This window comes from Streptopelia decaocto (genome assembly GCF_964273445.1).
Source record: "Streptopelia decaocto genome assembly, chromosome: 1".
In the NCBI taxonomy this organism is placed as follows: Eukaryota; Metazoa; Chordata; class Aves; order Columbiformes; family Columbidae; genus Streptopelia; species Streptopelia decaocto.
In genome coordinates, this window is record NC_138663.1 from 215,011 (window position 1) to 233,726 (window position 18,716).

The 18,716-nt window shown below is 49.8% G+C and overlaps 1 protein-coding gene across 2 annotated transcripts in view; it reads left to right on the forward strand.

The window, feature by feature from the left end:
- GOLGB1 (golgin B1) overlaps positions 1–18,135 on the forward strand; it is a 51,791-nt gene extending 33,656 nt beyond the window's left edge. The window contains exons 16-22 of one of the 2 annotated variants that reach the window (XM_082076366.1): positions 61–223; positions 8,208–8,339; positions 11,800–11,955; positions 12,072–12,169; positions 12,843–12,977; positions 14,663–14,768; positions 16,187–18,135. In XM_082076366.1, coding sequence (XP_081932492.1) covers positions 61–223; positions 8,208–8,339; positions 11,800–11,955; positions 12,072–12,169; positions 12,843–12,977; positions 14,663–14,768; positions 16,187–16,321 — 925 coding nt within the window. In that variant the 3' untranslated portion in view covers positions 16,322–18,135. The other variant, XM_082076367.1, reaches the window with a different exon arrangement.
- The last annotated feature ends 581 nt before the right edge of the window (positions 18,136–18,716 follow it).

Genomic DNA, 18,716 nt, shown 5'->3' on the forward strand with positions numbered 1-18,716 from the left:
CTGGATATCATAAGCGATACCGGTAACTTTCTGGTCATTTCCTTTGTGTGTCTCTGGCAGACGGGAGAAGGCGGCCTGGGAGCGGCAGAGCGGCAGCGCTCCGGAGCGGAGCCCGGCGGCCCTGGAGGAGGACACGCGGCTGAGCCACCTGCGGGGGACCGGGCAGGAGACGCGCGCGGCCCTCGGCGGGTCCCGGGCGGCAGCGGAGCAGCACCCGGCAAAGGTGGGGGCACGTACGGTTCCTTTATTGCCTGGAAATGTGCGGTTTGAAATGCAGTCAAAGCAGCGCGTGTTGCTTGTATCCAGCTGGTACAGGTTGCAGTATCGTGTTTTGATGTGAGGCTTCCGAGGACTATAGCAACAATGGCACTTGAGCCACTGAAAACCTCGGGAAAGCTCTGACATACCCGTATGTGCTCTTCCAGTAGCTCACGGTTCCTCATGTTTTAGAGAGACAGTGGGAGAGACAGGGCTTCCTGGGCACCTTAGGTTCTTCCAGTCACTATGAAACTTTTCAGGTCTTGCTGGCTATTTTAGAATTGCTTCTTGCACTGTATTTGAATCTCAGATCTTCTGATTTAGTTTTCCTTTTAATGTCACATTCTAATTTTTGAGTTTCCTATTGAGTTTTTATTGCTGTTTTTACCACGACAAGGGTCTGGAATCCTGACTCCAGCCCAGAAAGGCTGAGGATTGAACATGGCACTCTCTGCCTTCTTCCCCACGTATCACAGTCCTAAAGGTGGAGCGGAGTATCCGGAGCGTTTTGCTCGGTGTGAGGAAGGACGCTCGCCTGCCGCGTGTGCGACCCATTGCGTTGTGAGCCAGGACAGAGCCTTCCTGTCCGCGTCTGGAACGCTCCAGGGCGAGGCTCCTGTGTCAGTGCAGGAGGGAGGAAATCTGCCCTTTTCTCTTTGACACACTGTCGAGGGTTAAGATTGCGGGGTGACAATAAAACCCTGGCAGATGTATTGTTAACCTCCTCTCCCCCCCACTTCCCCCGTTTTGCCCCTCCCTCTCCCCCCTTCCCACTAAGGACAGGCGATCGGGAGGGAAAGAAGGACAGAGAGAAGAGAGTTGGAAAAATTAAAGATATTTTACTAATGCTACTAATAAGAATAGAGAAAATAATACAAAATATACAAAACCAGTCTTGAAAGTCTCAGCAACTGCAGAGCCGGCCACCAAAGTCCTGGATTAGACTCTGCAACCAAGCGGAGCTGGATTCAGTCTCTCACTAGGCCTCAGTTCTCAGGGACGACCAGCCAGATCCTCTCCTAAGGTCGGCCATAAGGAAAAAGGGAAAAAGGGACGAGATCCTCATGATCTCCCACTTTTATATGAAGTACTCACGTGAATGGAATGTTATACACAGTTGGTCAGTTTCTTGGTCACTTGTTTCTCATCGCCCCTCTCGCGAGATGTCCATCCATGCTTATCAATATGTTTGCATTCCATTGCTAAGTTTACCAAAACATGGGTCTGGTTCTCCAGGAAAATGCAGTTAATATGAAGGCTTTAGCTGACAGGCAAAATTCACTGAAAGAGAAACTTGTTTTTTAGCAAAACCAGGACATTCCACCCCTTATAATATGCCATTCACTGAATACTTAAACCTTATCAATACAATCTATCAACACAATCTAATTAATCATTACTACTATATATATATATACACATATGTACATATATACACAGGAGTACTTAATTAGTGGACCATCCTTTAAGAAGTTCATTAAGTTCATTTTGTCACAACAGTCTCCCAGGGCAGGAAAAATGGTACAAGTGCATCTCATGACCACTGTTTGTGGGTTAAAGACATCAACTTCGAGGAATTTGTCAGGCGCCACTCGAAGAAGCTAGCTCTGGTTTCATCATCATTGTTTTGATCTGAAAGACACTTATTAAATACTGTTAGTACGGCAATTCACATCATGCAGTTCAGTATTGAATATTTTCACCTAAACTCAAATCCCCTTGAGGTACACACCGAACTTCTCCATCCTTAAGCATCACCCACCAGGTGCTGCCAGGTCCCTGGGCAAAAACAATCCCACGAATGGGCTTGCCTTTGCCTGAGGCAGGAGGAACCCAGACTGCCTTTCCTAACATGTTTTTCATGTGTACTACAGGGACTTTATCTCCTTCTACAGTCCGTAGAATTTCTGATTGGGCAGGCCCGGATCGATTGGTTGATCCCCTGGTGTTGACCAACCAAGTGGCTTTTGCTAAATGTGAATCCCAGTTTTAAAGGTTCCACCACCAAGTGCCTTTAGTGTAGTTTTTAGCAAACCATTGTACCTTTCAATTTTCCCAGAGGCTGGTGCATGATATGGAATATGATATACCCACTCAATACCATGTTCTTTGGCCCAATTGTCTATGATACTGTTTTTGAAATGAGTACCATTGTCTGATTCAATTCTTTCTGGCGTACCATGTCGCCAAAGGACTTGCTTTTCAAGGCCCAAGATAGTATTTCGGGCTGTAGCATGAGGTACAGCATATGTTTCCAACCATCCAGTGGTTGCTTCCACCATTGTAAGTACATAACGCTTACCTTGACGTGTTTGTGGAAGTGTAATATAATCAATCTGCCAAGCTTCTCCATACTTATACTTTAACCATCGCCCCCCATACCATACAGGCTTTAACCGTTTCGCTTGTTTGATTTCGGCACAAGTCTCGCATTCATGAATAACCTGTGAAATAGTGTCCATAGTTAAATCCACCCCTTGATCGCGAGCCCATTTATATGTTGCATCTCTACCTTGATGCCCTGAAGCATCATGGGCCCACCGAGCTAGGAAAAGTTCACCTTTATGTTGCCAATCCAAGTCCACCTCAGCTACTTTAATCTTAGCAGCTTGATCCGCTTGTTGGTTGTTTAGATGTTCCTCGGTGGCTCGACTTTTAGGCACATGAGCATCTACATGACGAACTTTCACAGGCAGGCTCTCTAGCCGAGCAGCAATGTCTTGCCACAGTGTGGCAGCCCAAATGGGTTTACCTCTGCGCTGCCAGTTGCTTTTCTTCCATTGCTGTAGCCACCCCCACAAGGCATTTGCTACCATCCATGAGTCAGTATAGAGATAAAGTATTGGCCACTTCTCTCGTTCAGCAATGTCCAAAGCCAGCTGGATGGCTTTCACTTCTGCAAACTGACTCGATTCACCTTGTCCTTCAGTGGCTTCTGTAACTTGTCGTGTGGGACTCCACACAGCAGCTTTCCACCTTCGATGTTTTCCTACAAGACGACAGGATCCGTCTGTGAACAGTGCATACTGCTTATCAGGCTCTGAAAGAGTATTATACGGTGGTGCTTCTTCAGCACGTTTTACTTCCTCATCTGGAGACATCCCAAAGTCTTTGCTTTCTGGCCAGTCTGTAATCACTTCTAAGATCCCTGGGCGATTGGGACTTCCAATTCGAGCTCGTTGCGTGATCAATGCAATCCATTTACTCCACGTAACTTCGGTTGCATGATGTGGAGAGGGAACCGTCCCTTTGAACATCCAGCTCAGTACCGGCAGTCGAGGTGCCAGGAGGAGCTGTGCTTCAGTACCGATCACTTCTGAAGCAGCTCGAACTCCTTCATATGCTGCTAGTATCTCTTTTTCAGTTGGAGTATAGTTGGCCTCAGATCCTTTGTATCCTCGACTCCAAAAACCTAAGGGTCGACCTCGGGTTTCTCCTGGTGCTTTCTGCCAGAGGCTCCAGGTAAGTCCATTATCTCCGGCTGCGGTGTAGAGCACATTTTTAACATCTAGTCCAGTCCGAACTGGTCCAAGGGCCACCGCATGAGTTATCTCACGCTTAATTTGTTCAAAGGCTTGTCGTTGTTCTGGGCCCCACTCAAACTGGTTCTTTTTACGAGTCACTCGATACAGAGGGCTCACAATGTGGCTGTAGTCAGGAATATGCATTCTCCAAAAACCTACAACACCCAAGAAAGTCTGTGTCTCCTTTTTATTAGTAGGTGGAGACATTGCAGCAATTTTGTTGATCACATCCATTGGGATCTGACGACGGCCATCTTGCCATTTTATTCCTAAAAACTGGATCTCTCGTGCAGGTCCCTTGACCTTGCTTCGTTTTATGGCAAAACCAGCATCCAAAATAATCTGAATTATTCTCTCACCTTTCTCGAAGACTTCTTTCGCTGTGTCGCCCCATACAATGATGTCATCAATATATTGCAAGTGTTCTGGAGCTTTACCTTGCTCCAGCGTGGTCTGGATCAGTCCATGGCAGATGGTAGGACTGTGTTTCCACCCCTGGGGCAAGCGATTCCACGTGTACTGGATGCCTCTCCAGGTGAAAGCAAACTGCGGCCTGCACTCTGCTGCTACAGGAATAGAGAAAAATGCATTAGCAATGTCAATTGTAGCATACCACTTAGCTGCCTTTGACTCCAGTTCAAATTGCAGTTCTAGCATGTCAGGCACAGCAGCACTCAGTGGTGGCGTAACTTCATTCAGGCCACGATAGTCCACAGTTAGTCTCCACTCATCACTAGACTTACGCACTGGCCAGATTGGGCTGTTAAAAGGTGAGCGAGTCTTACTGATCACACCCTGGCTTTCCAATTGACGGATCAACTTCTGGATAGGAATCAAAGAGTCTCGATTGGTGCGATATTGCCGGCGATGCACCGTCGTGGTAGCAATTGGCACCTGCTGATTGTCAACCATCAGCAGTCCTACAACAGAAGGATCATCTGAAAGACCAGGCAAATCAGACAGCTGTTCAATTTTCTCAGTGTCCACAGCTGCTATACCAAATGCCCACCTATACCCTTTTGGGTCCTTAAAATACCCTCTCTTGAGGTAGTCTATGCCAAGGATGCACGGAGCATCTGGACCAGTCACAATAGGATGCTTTTGCCAGTTTTTTCCAGTTAGGCTCATTTCAGCCTCTACAACAGTCAGTTCCTGGGATCCCCCAGTCACTCCAAAAATATTGATGGATTGCGTTCCTTTATAATTAGAAGGAATTATTGTGCACTGAGCACCAGTGTCCACTAAAGCTTTGTACTCCTGGGGGTGTGTTGTACCAGGCCATCGTATTTGTACAGTCCAATAAACTCTGTTATCCCTTTCCTCCACCTGGTTGGAGGCAGGGCACCTCTAATTTCTGTTTTGCACAGTCTCTGGGTGTGAATTAGAGGTTCCTTCAAGAGCATCAGAATCTCTTCTGCTCCTTTTGTAAACTGGAGCAGCCACCTTCCTAGGAGTTTTTCCTTTTATCTCACGTACTCGTTCTTGAAGTTCTGAGGTAGGTCTTCCATGCCACTTATTCATGTTTTCTCCCTGCTCATGTAGGAAGAACCACAGTGAACCTCTTTTTGTGGGCTGCCTCTGTCCTCTCTCTCGAGACTGGAAACGCCTTTTCCTAACAGCTGAAACATAGGTTTGTGCAGGTCGTGAATGGTATGTGTCTTCTCTGAGTTCTTTGATTTCCTGCAATAGCTTTTCAAACCGATCATCAGATTTTTCACACAGTTTCTCCACAGCAGAGACACAAGCCCGTAGAGAACCAGCAAGGCTGTCCTCAAAGTTCCGGAGCTGCTCAATCACTTCAGTAATATTTTGTATACCTCGTGATGACCAGACCATTCCTGCCAATGACTTAGCATATGCGGGTGGTGCACTTTGTACAAATCTGCGCCACAGAGGTCGTGTACAATTGATTCTATCTGGGTCTGTCCCCTCTTGGCTGTTTGGTTCAAAATAGATGATCTCTCGCACAGCTAATTCTCTCAGGAACTGAATACCTCTCTCCATAGTATTCCAGTTCCCTAACTTGGATATACAATCTTCCTTGTAGGGAAATCTTACTTTCATAGCTGCCAGGAGTCGGGCCCAGAGAGTAGTGGCATTAGACTCTCTTGAAATTGCCCTATCAATGGTGGAATCTCTTGACAGAGATCCCAGCTGCCTGGCTTCACCACCTTCCAATTCAATTGTCCCTGCCCCATTGTCCCAGCATCGGAGCAGCCAGGTTAAAATATTCTCGCCTTCACGACGACTAAAGTCTTTTCGCAGATCTCTCAGCTCACCTGGAGAAAAGGACCGAGTGGTGGTCACTTCATCTCCTCCCTGTCCTGATGATGATGGCCCTTGGGTTGATGTTGGCCCTGTGCCATCATCTGCTGCACGGGTAGTCTTTCTAGTGACTTTCTTACAACCGGCAACTGATGCTGATATGGGTTTGCCATCATTTGATTCATTTCCAGAGTCTGAATGACTGTCACAGTGGTTACTGTGGTTACAGCAGCAACAGTGCCCAGTGTGTGAAGAAAGGGGGGCTGCCTTAGCCTGTGAGGCTGGAGAAGTAACCTTATCAGTAGCGGCAGAGGAATTCTGCGTAGGAGTTGTACCTTCAGCCTGCGAAACGGCGGCAGCTGCTTTTGCTGTTTTGCTCTTTCTCGAGCGGCTAGGAGTGCTTTTTGCTAAAGCTTCCGAAGACGCATCGCAAATCTCAGGACAACAAAGAGACGCAAACCTCCTGTTGAACGCCATTTCTCTTAACAGAAGCACAAACTGACACACATTCAGCAAACCAGATAACACCATCACAGTTCTATCAAAACTCCAAGGATATTCAAAATTCTCTAAAACATTTGCGAACTCTCCTAGCGAAAAAACGAAAGTATTGTTAGTCAGCCTTTCTAAAGATTCGCTTGACCAATTAGCAAACACAGAGCCGTTCTGCTCTTTAATCTCTCATGGAGGCTTTTCAAGGTAAAGCAGAAGGGAGTAGAAATTCATTAGCGGCTGCAGTATAATGAAATAAACCAGTGACAAACCACACAGTATCATCATGATCATTGTCCAGTTCCTTGTTGTTATATAATGAATACTTCGATTTAAAAAGAAAGCCCAACACAGATATGGAATCAGCGAGCACAATGTAGAAAACAACTGATACAACTTATGCCATAACATCTTTAAATCAGTGTAATTCACTTTGCCTTAATACCACTAAATAATGTCCGAAGCAAACAGACGCGCGAGTATCACAACTCTATGAGTTGGCACCGTGCCAAGAAAACTGAAAGGTACGTTAGAGCAGCAGAAAAGCCAAAAATCTTCAAATTTACCCCTTTCTCTTGCCCCACGTTGGGCGCCAATTATCTGTCGAGGGTTAAGATTGCGGGGTGACAATAAAACCCTGGCAGATGTATTGTTAACCTCCTCTCCCCCCCACTTCCCCCGTTTTGCCCCTCCCTCTCCCCCCTTCCCACTAAGGACAGGCGATCGGGAGGGAGAGAAGGACAGAGAGAAGAGAGTTGGAAAAATTAAAGATATTTTACTAATGCTACTAATAAGAATAGAGAAAATAATACAAAATATACAAAACCAGTCTTGAAAGTCTCAGCAACTGCAGAGCCGGCCACCAAAGTCCTGGATTAGACTCTGCAACCAAGCGGAGCTGGATTCAGTCTCTCACTAGGCCTCAGTTCTCAGGGACGACCAGCCAGATCCTCTCCTAAGGTCGGCCATAAGGAAAAAGGGAAAAAGGGACGAGATCCTCATGATCTCCCACTTTTATATGAAGTATTCACGTGAATGGAATGTTATACACAGTTGGTCAGTTTCTTGGTCACTTGTTTCTCATCGCCCCTCTCGCGAGATGTCCATCCATGCTTATCAATATGTTTGCATTCCATTGCTAAGTTTACCAAAACATGGGTCTGGTTCTCCAGGAAAATGCAGTTAATATGAAGGCTTTAGCTGACAGGCAAAATTCACTGAAAGAGAAACTTGTTTTTTAGCAAAACCAGGACACACACGTATGCATACTTGCAAAGAAAAAGCTATAACAATGTGCAGGTGATGCTTTCCAGGAGAATGCTCCTGTGCCGACCTTTTAGTCTGCGTCGCATGAGAGCAATGTGGACATTGCTTTGGGTTTTGTTTGTTTTTCTTGTTCTCATTCATACATTTTTTTCCTTCCTGTATTGCAGGCAGCTTTAAGACAACTTTTGAGAAGGACCCACCCCGTTGTATGTGCAAGTTCAGTGATCTCTCCTAAAAGCCCAGATGGCTGTTTCTGTTTATTTGCCATTTTGTGTTTTGCTTGAGCAGATCAAGCTCCAGACCTATCAATAATGTTGGGCTTTGACCAATACTGAACAGAGAGGGCTGATGTGAGAGGGGCTGTCATGTGTGCAGCGCCTTTCATCGTTCCTTCCCCGGCAGATTTCTGCAGAAGTTCTGAGAGGCGACTTTTCAAGCATAGAAACAGAAAGGAAACATCTCCAAGCCCAGCTGAGTGACAGCCTGAAAGAACTGCACCAAAAAGAGCTCAGAATCCAGCAGCTGAACAGCAAGGTACTGCTTGTATCTTACACCGGCTTGCAGAGTCTGGGATGAGGAATGCGGGGAGGCTTCAATGTGGCTCAGGGAGCAGGAATGGACCTTTCTGTTCTCGTGGGCATTGGTGGAGTAACACAAAACCAAAACTGATGGTTAGAAGAGACTTGTGGAGATGATCTAGCACATCCTTCTGCTGCTCAGAGCAGCACTGTCACCAACATCAGACCAGGTCAGTCTCAGCTTTTCCCAGCTGGGTGCTGAAAGAATGGAGATGCCAGAGCCTCTCTGGGCCTTTCTCCAGCGCTGCTCTGCACTGTTAATGCAAATGCTTTCCTTAATGTCCAGTCTGACTCTTGCAAGCCACAATATGTGGCCGTGGCCCCTTTTTGTATTTTCTGCCCCTATCAGAAAAAGTTTGGCTCTGTCTATTTTATGACTCCCTTTAATTTAATTGTAAGCTATTCTAAGATGACCCTTTAGCAGGCTAAAGCAGCCCAGCTCTCACAGGCACCATGTGCTCCAGTCACTTGATGATCTCAGCAGCCTTTTCCTGGGCTCCTTCCCGTTTCTCTGTCCGTTTCAGCACCAGAGAACACCCTGAAGGTTACCGAGTCAAACCGTTACCCTCACGCTGCCAAGTCCACCACTAGGCCGTGTCCCTAAGGGCCATGTCCACACGTCTTTTCAAACCCCTCCAGGGATGGTGACTCAACCACTCCCTGGGCAGCCTGTTCCGATGCCTGACAACCATTTGGTGAAGAGGTTTTTCATAACATTGAATCTAAACTTCCCCCGGCACAGCCTGAGGCCGTTTGCTGTCACCCTGTCACTTATTACTGGGGAAGGGAGACTGACACCCACCTCGCTAGAACCTCCTTTCAGTTAGCTGTAGACAGCGATGTCTCCCCTCAGCCTGCCTCCCCAAGACTTAACAGCCCCAGTTCCCTCAGCCGCTCCGCACAAAACCTCACAAAACCAACTCCATTCCCTTCTCTCCACTCGCTCCAGCACCTCAAGGCCTTTCTTGGCGTGAGGGGTCCAAAACTGCCCCCAGGATTCATGGTTTGTCCTCCTCAGGTCCCAGCACAGGGACGGTCACTGCCCTGGGCCTGCTGGCCACACCATTCCTGATACCAGCCAGGACCCTGTGGCCTCTTGGCCACCTGGGCACATGCTGGCTCATGTTCAGCCGCTGGCACCAACACCCCCAGGGCCTTTTCCAGCCGCTGTTCCCCAGCTGCAGCATCCATGGGGTTGTTGTGACCCAAGGGCGGGACCCTGTTGAACCTCAGACAATTGGCCTCAGCCCCTCGATCCAGCTGGTTCAGATCCCTCCATGTGGCCTTCCCACCCTCCAGCAGGTCAACACTGCCACCCAGCTTGGTGTCATCTGCAAACTGACTGAGTGTGCACTCGATGCCCTCATCCAGGTCATTAATACAGATATTAAACAGAACTGGCCCAGTGCTGAGCCCTGGGGACACCACTCGTGACCGGCCACCAGCTGGACTGGGCTCCGTTCACCACAGCTCTGTCCCGGCGCTCCAGCCGGTTCTTTACCCCCCGAACAGTTCGCTCCTCCAGGCCTTGAGCAGCCAGTTTCTCCAGGAGATGCTGGCAGGAACAGCACCAAGGCTTTACTGACGTCCCGGTCGACAACACCCACAGCCTTTCCTCATCCACTAGGCAGATCACCTTGTCATAGAGGGAGATCAGGCTGGTCAAGGAGGACCTGTCTTTTATAAACCCATGCTGACCACCGGTTGTCCTGTATGTGCTGTGTGATGACATCCAAGATGATCTACTCCATGGCCTTCCCTGGCACCAAAGTCCTGCTGCCTACCTTTGTAGTTCCCCACATCCTCCTTCTGCCCTGCTTGTGGATGGGTGTCACATTTGCACAGGTGCAGTCGCCTGGGACCTCCACAGCTGAAAACGAGTGCCCTAATTCCGGTCCCAGCAGCTCAGGCGCAGTCCTGTTGGCCGCTCTGCTTGGTGTCAGCGGGTCCCTCGGCCCGTGCGCTCTCCGCAGCGCCGTGGTGCGCCTGCCGCGGTCACCGCAGGGACGTGCTGGGGGCGTCCGCCGGGCGCTGGGACGCTGGTCCCCACAGAGCTGCTGCCTCGCAGCCCCGTCCCACCCCGACCCGACACGCAGGTTTTGCCTCAGGCGCAGTTTTACACTTCTTGCTGAGCTTAGGACTCACACTGGCCCAATCCTAAAGTTTCTCAAGGTCCCTCCAGATTGAAATTTTGGTCTTTGTAATGTCAGCCGCTCCCCCAAATTCAGTACTGACTGCAGATTTGCTGCTGCTTTACTCTGTGTCACACCTTACATTGCTCTTAGCGTTGAGCCAGTGTGTGCCCCAGGAGTATTGTGAACATTGCTGGCTGTTAAGCCACCTCTTGTTGCCTTTGAGTCCAGCAGTGCAGCCAATTTGTGACTGTGTAGTAGCTCATTTGTCTGGTTCATAGCTCGGTTTCCAAATGTGGATACCGTGGTGATGATGTTAAAAGCTCCGTGTGCTGGAGCTGGCTGGGCTGGCGTTAATTTTCCTCGCAGCAGTCCCTGGGCGCTGTGACAGGTTTGTGACTAGAGCGGGTCAGTAACACACCAGTGTGTCAACTGTCACCGAGAAGCGCTTGCACAGCACCAGGGCCGTTCCCGTTTCTCTGCTCTCCCTGCAGCGAGCGGACTGGGGTGGGCAGGAGCCTGGGGGAGGTGACAGCTGGCACAGCTGGACTGGCTGGGCCGGGGCACGCTCCAGGACACGAGTGGATCAGTGACAGTGTGTCTGAACTGGCATCTTGCCTGCCACTGAATTGAGTGAGTGCCCTTTCCCCAAGGTGACCAGAGGGAGCATGGAGGGGGACAAAGGAGTGGAGGAATGGACGAGAGGAGGGCAGAGGGCAGAGAGAGGACAGACTGGGGGGACAGTGGAGAAAGGATGAAGGGGAGAGAGGGGGAGACCAGTCACAGGGACCAGAGAGCAAGGTTACATGAAGAAAGAGGTTCCCAGGTTCATTTCTGTTGCTGGGAGTTCTTTCCAGACTTGGGAAGGCACGCTGGTGATCTTGAAAAAGTGTGTGTTTCAGTGCCGAATCACAAGCAGTCTGGTTCCCACGTTGAAATGGAGGACTCAGAATTTAGCAGTCTTCAGAAAGTGTTGCATTCAAGAAGCAGGCAAGAATATAAAATCATAATTTACTGATAGTATTTCTGAAAGGTTTAGGTCAATCTCGGCACTTCAGAAATCTTGTTTTGGAAGCGTGTCACTCTGTACATCGTGTTGATGTGTTTGGACTCCTGAGACCTGAGGCACAAGCTGCTGTTGGAGATTGTCACTGGTTTTTGGATGTTAGCGAGTGCAGTGCGGCAGTTCCCATGTTCTCTGCAGGACTCTTACTCGCAGTTACACAGGGAACAGTCTCGCTTCCACAAAAACACGAGTTCTCAGCGGTCGTGTTCTCTGCCCAGCTCTCCCAGGTCTTCGAGGAGAAGAACGCGCTGTCCCTCCAGCTGCGCGGCAGCGGCCGGGGCGGCGAGAGCCGGCAGCACCGCGGCGAGGTGCCGAACCGCTGCCTGCTGCTGGAGAGGAAGCTGCAGGAGCTGCAGCCTGCGGACAAGGGCACGGTAAGGGCGGGATTTCGGGAAAACCTCACTGCAGAGGGCTGCACCGACTGTGCAGCGTTACAGCTACTCTGCCTCTTTGTTCAGTGCAACCTGCCCTGCGTTCTTGCCTCTTTCAGGAGCTGTTTGCAACAGATGCTGCCCCAGGAGCGCCCCAAGAAAAGAACGAGCCTCAGAGCGGCAGTTACACACCAGAACTGCAGGAGCTGCAGCTGAGGTAACAAAACCTGAGCAAAGAGGGATGGGGGCGTCAGTGCTGAGTGCTCTTTGGGCCACTGCTGAGCCTGGTTCCGCTAGTCTGTGTCACAGAGTTGGAAGAACTCAGTTCCAGGCTCGGACCTTGCAGAAGTGGAGGGACTGTCACAGGCGCTGGACAGCTGTTGTTAGTTATCTCTTTGGGCAGAGCTCCAAGAACTGAAGAGACACCACGCGGCAGCAATTCCAGTTGATAGTCACCAGCCAAATTAGCGTCTTTGATTTGATGGGTTGCATCCTCAGTAACTGCTTAGGTATATCGACAGTCCTGGTCTCAAGGCCGTTAGCCTGAGAATGTCTGGAATTGAGACCTAGCAAATAGTTCCTTGTAGCCTTCTGGAACTGAGATCTAGCACATGACTCTGTGTACCCTTTCAAAGTCATTTTCAGAAGGTGGGGCCATGGACGATAGAGCCAAGGAACTCCTTCCTGGTGTGACACAGAAGCTTCAAGAGATTTATCTGCTTTCTTGCTTTCCAATTAGTTTAAATATATTTGTAAAAGATAACTAGGCCTTCTGTGTGAAGTGGAAGGGAATTGGAATCTGTTCCCATACCGCATCAGTGAATATAATAGAAACAAAATAGTCCATTAATTAGCCCTTTTTTGACATACACTTGGTTATTTTCCGACAGGCTGTCTGAAACCGAACGCTTACATAGCAGCACAAAGCAGGATCTGAGGTATCTGGAGGAGCAGCTGGAGGAGGAACGGGACCGTCGTCTGGCTGTGGAGGAGGCGCTGTGTGCGGCACAGGACCAGCTCAGGAGGTGAGGGCGCTGGTGACCCGCGGGGTCACCGCAGGAGTACGGTGGCCCGGGTTCCTTGTTCATCTGCGCTTCATTGAATCCTCTGCCAATGTCACTGGGGGCACAGAAACGGCTACACCGTGTCTGTCTCAGAATCACAGAGTGGTTGGGGTGGTTTCTAGTCTGACTAGACTAGTGGTTTCTAGTCTGACTAGAAATGAGATGCCAGCTTCCTCAATTAGTTAAATTAAATACTGGAAAATATAATTTGGAGGCTGGGAATTGGGTATTTCCTCCTTCCAGGGGATCTGTCTCCTCAGTAAGCACCTGTGTGTCATGGGCAAAACAGTCTTCACTTGAAAATTGCCACTCAATTGCAATGTATTGCCAATTAACATATTATTTTAATTAATTTGGGCATTGAGAAACAATTAAACACTTAGGGAAGACACTTCTCTGCCTTTCTTCAGTCAGGACACCTCTCCTCCCCCCTTCCAGGTATCCTGTCCTGTTTGCACCGTGTTACGTTCGCTCCCTTTGGTGAGGCTGGGTGACCTCTCTGCTGCTCCTTGTTTCTTACTCATTTCCTCCCTGCCATAGCAGCTGCCACGTTTTGTTAGATATGTTTGATCAGAGAGGCACCATGTGCTCCTCTGGCTGTGGTTTTGGCAGGCAGGGAACCATCACCCGTTGCCAGGCCAGCTGGAAAGAGCTGTGACCGGAACGGGGCGCTTCATGGGCTCCTGCCACGCAGCTCTCGCTTGGCCTCCCTGTTACCGAAACCTTGCCATTTACACCCAATGCACTGTGTATCTCGGTTGAAGTAAAGCTCACTATTGGATTCTTTTACATAAAAACGATGCCTTTCTTCTGACACACATCATGGTTCATCCGAGAAGGAGGTCTGTATGGAAGAACTCTGGATGAAGTTCCTTAGTAATTGCCACACAGCTCAGGCAACTGCAGCATCGACGCCTGTGAGCTCCTCCTGCAACTGCTCTCACCGACTGGTGCTCGCCTGGAGACGGACAGTGCTGCTTCCGCATTCGTCCCTTAACCGTATCTTGGCAATCGTGAACATCTGTCACTAGAAAACAGCAAGAACCAGTGCTATGGAGACCAGAGCTGGCTTCCAAAATGATTCATAGAATTTAAAATACACAGTTAAATCTTCTGCCCTAGCTTCTTTCAAGTCACACACTAGGAAATTTCATTGGAAAGCTCTCATGTAAAACACAGAGACCTCAGTTAAGTTAAAGTGTTTAAAATTCCTGAAAGACTAAAAGAAAAAACAGCACAAGAATATTATGAGTGACGGGATATAACTCAGGTGAGAATCGGCTCCGCTGCCGCCGCTGGGGTCTCCGCTCTGCTGGAGAGGAGGGGTCATCGCTCATCGAGCGGCACGGGAGCGGCGCTGGGCGAATACAACGTGCAGGGAGAGCGGAGCCTGCTCTGCTCTGTCCGGTGCTGCCGGACCCGCGCTGGGGAAGGAGGGTCCTGCTGGCCGGGCCAGCCCGTCCTGCTCAGCCGGGGCGCGGGGGCACCACGGCTGGACAGACCAAACCAGCGCCTGTCAGTGAGGCCACGACTTGCTTGCAATGGCTGACGACTTGCTGAAGAAACACCTCATTTCCTAAGCGTGTCTGCAGTGCTGGTTTGGGGATCATAAGAAACTGAATTTAATGTTATGTGTTTTGCGGCAGGTTGCAGTCAAATGAGTGGACGTCTTCCTCAAGCACCAGCATTGACGTGACCCCAGGTCATGAGCACTCCTTGCTGATCGAGTCTGCGGATAACACTTTCAGCAAAGTAAGAACTGACATTTGTGGCTGTCAATGATGTGAGCCATGGCTGATGCAGGAAGTGTGAACTGAAAACTAGGGACCTATAGCAGCTAAATCCTTCTGTAGGCACATTTACATTTTTTCAGGTTTGTGTAGGATTCTGCTCTTGTCTTGCTGTGTTTTCTGTGCCAAAAGCCACATATTGTTCTGATCATGGCTTTACTACAGTCTGCATAAGCAGACTAAATTTCAGAGGTACCCTGTTTCCCTGAAAATAAGACCTACCCTGAAAATAAGCCCTAGCATGATTTTTCAGAATTTTTAGGATGCTCAGAATATAAGCCCTACTCCAAAATAAGCCCTAGTTACCGTTTATTAAAAAAGTCTATTTAAATGGTGTCCAGGCAGCTATACATGTAAAATGTAAGCATCTCTTGGAACAAAAGTTGTATAAGACCCTGTCTTATTTTCAGGGAAACAGGGTAGCTAAAATGTAGGCCAGCGTTGTGCCTCAAACATGGTCTCTTGTTCCTTGCGGAACATTCAGGGCCTCGGTGGTGAGCAGACAGGCAGAGCATGTGCAAATGACGTGTGATCTCGTGCACGAGGAGTAGATGTCACTGGCCCCAGCACCTGCCGTGTCCGCACTCTGCCCTTTGCTCAGTGACCGTCGCGGTTTCTCCGCACTCCTCATCTCTCAGGCGGCTCGGTGGGGCCGGGAGCTGCTGTTCCCTGTCTCACAGCCGCCTGTCGCGCCCCGCGCAGGCGTTTGCGTTTGCCCCGCGCAGGCGTTTGCGTTTGCCCCGCGGAGCAGTTTGCCCCGCGGAGCAGTTCGCCCTCTGGTCTCGTGGGCCCTGGGGCTGGCGATCTCAGCGGAACGGCGCCGGGAGCCGTACCCGGATGCTGCTCTGGGCTCGTGCTGGGGTTTTTTACTGTAGCAGACACATTTTTGTCTGAGGACTCCTGGAGGAGCCACTGTAGAGCAGGGTCACTCGACGGCAGCTTGTTCAATGGTTCCGAAGTCCTTTCAGATGCAAGGAGGAAAGAACACAACAAATAAATAAAAACTCTTCTTCTAGGCCAGGTTGTGAATCAGGACTCCTAGTAGCTCTGTGCTGTAGCAGAAAAGTGCCATTGATCCATTGGTTCATATTTCACTTGGATGAGCTAAAAATTCATAGGGACCAAATGCTGGAGGGGGAAATATTCTGCATTCTGTTGCTCCTTCTCCGTTAGAATTGGACAGAGCCAGCTCATGAGGAGCCTGCAGAGAGCAGAAGGAATATCCCACCGAGGGTCGGCTCTAGAGGCTGAATCTGGCAGTGGAGTGGGTTTGGGAAGGCTCGGGTCATGAGCCTAAACTGGTGCTCGTCACCCAGAGAGCTGTGGGTGGAGCTGGGGACGCCGCTGCTGCGCTGACCGCTTTCTCTGTTACTCCTCCAGACTCGGAACGTCGCTGGACCGCGGCGCCTGTTACGCGCTCTGTTCCGGTCCCGGACCCGCTTGCCTCTGCTAGTGGCCACGTATCTGCTCGCTGTCCACGTCCTGCTCCTCCTGTGCTTTACAGGCCACCTCTGAACAGGAACAGCGACCTCGTGAGCCGCGGCCCCTGTGCACCCCCGGCCCGCATTCCCTGTCACAGGGCAGCGCTTCTCTCTTTCCAGGTCAGCCCTTGGGGCGCAGCTGCACCCAGCAGCATCCCCGGGCGCTGCCGGGGAGGCGGCAGCGGGTGCTGCTGCTCGGGCTGTTTCCGGGACGTGCCGTTCCCTTGGTGTTTCCCAAGGGAGTGGCACATCTTTGAGTTGGGGTCCCCATGCTACAGGCTTCAAGGACAGATTCTGCTCCTGTACCTGGAGCTAGCACCACTCATAATGTGGTATTGTGCAGGAATAGCAACAGGAATAGTGCAGGTGGGAATAAGAAAAATACTCTTGAGTTGCTGCAGTACTTGGACACTTCCCGGAGCTGCAGGATCTTCCCCGTCCGAGACTGGATCAGTGACCTGGGCTGGGGAAACCCTGTGGCTACTGTAAGAAAGAGAAGCTTCCTTCCTTTCTTCAGTTCCCTGGATGTGCTCCGTGGCTCAGCTCCATTTGAATGCAAATCCTAAGGAAGCTGCAGACACTTTAAGGAACATGAATTGAATTTCAGATTTGTGTTTCCTGCTCAGTTGCTTCTCATGTTGAAGAAAGGCCAAAATTAGTATATAATTAATATATCTGGACCTGCTAAGCATTCCATTTAAAACCAGTCATATATCTCCCCTGATGAGCCTGTAAAATAACATCAGTAATTCAGTAGCTGAAAAGCAATAAGTTATAACCTTGCTGTTTATAACTTTCGTGCACCTGTGATGAGGGAAGGTGCTTCCGTACCTCTTGAACTGAGCGCGGCCGTGATCCTGCGTCCTCGTCCTGGAACAGCCACGGGATGAAACCCGTACGGGCTGCGTTGAAGGGTCCATAGTGTGGTATGTGTGCCCACAGCAAAGGTACCAAAGGTAGAGGCTCCAGAAATAAACTGAGGAAGGGAATAGAGTTCTGGAACCTTCTGGCATCTCGGCTTTAGGAAAAGCCGGTTGTAGAAAGCTAGTGCTGGTCATTAGACGTGGTAGAATCTAAAGCAACCTGATGCAAATGGATGTGATCTTATAGAATATATGGAATGCCATGTTTTGTAAAGAAATCCCGAATACATCCTGGAATTGAGACTACTCTGCTCCGACGGGAGGAGGGTGAGTGCAAAGAAGGTGGTTCCAGTTCCCCGTCAGAGACCAAGCGGTCGCTCTGTTCAGAGGATCGTACCTGCCTTTGCTAGAGCATTGTCAGTCACATTCTTCCCATGGGAAAGCAGCTGTTCCGTTGATACTGCTGGTAAAGGAAGATTCTCCAGCCTGTTTGCGGATGGGTTGGTTTCATCGTGGCACTAAAGCCGCTGGATCTCTGGCAGGTCCCGAACACGGGCACTGTGTATCCATTTGTGCACTGCCGGTTATCCGCGTGGACTTCAACTCTATAAAACTCAGTGACCAAACACTTGGCCTATACCTTCCTGGAGCATGTGCTCCTGTATATATAATAAAGATTATTTTTCAGATGGAATTTGTATAATGTTGTCAAGTAAATGTCAAGGGCCTCTCGAGGGTATTGTGCTGCTGTCTTACCTTTTACAGGACCGCCGTGGGACTGGTGCCTGTGTGTCCATTGCAGCAGCTCCGTTTCTTCGCGGAGATGATGTTTTTCCCTTATCTCACCTCTCAGCCTTTTTTCAGGTTTTGCTGCAATAACCAAATAAGGAAATAGCACTTTAATAGTGAAAGCAATTCCCACAAAACCAGTTTTGCTGGGGTTTACTTTTCTCTGCGTTTGGCGTATTTGACTGAATGCTGAGCTGAGCGACGCGGGGTCAGCAGCAGCCGCAGGTGGGGTGAGCCAGACGTGCTGTGCTCCTGCAGCTCTGTACCAAAGGCAGGTGCCCCGGTTCACGTTCCCTGCCGCAGCCCAGCAGCACCGCTACAAGAGCCAGAAATGGGTGCTGTGAGACCACAGGCAACGTTTCAGCTGGAACAGGAGCAAGAGCTGTAAGCAAAGTACGTTTCCTTAGAGCCCGTGGTGCAAGTTTCCTGACCTGAAATAACACAAGCTTGTGCTGGTTCAGAGACATTTAAATCTTTTATACCTTCAGATGGAACAGTTACAGCTGAGATTAAATATATAAATAGCGACCTCAGAAGGAACTCCTGATCTGATAACCATAGTCTGAGCTTTGTGGTGTGACCTAATCAAAGATGTGGCATTTTAGCCGATGTTTCCTGTTTCAAACATTTCAACCCGTGTTTCTTCTCTGAGGGGCCCGGGGTGCCCGGCTGTCCGTCTGTCTGCGGCAGAGGGGCTGGCCCGTGGTGCCCGGCTGTCCGTCTGTCTGCGGCAGAGGGGCTGGCCCGGGGTGCCCGGCTGTCCGTCTGTCTGCGGCA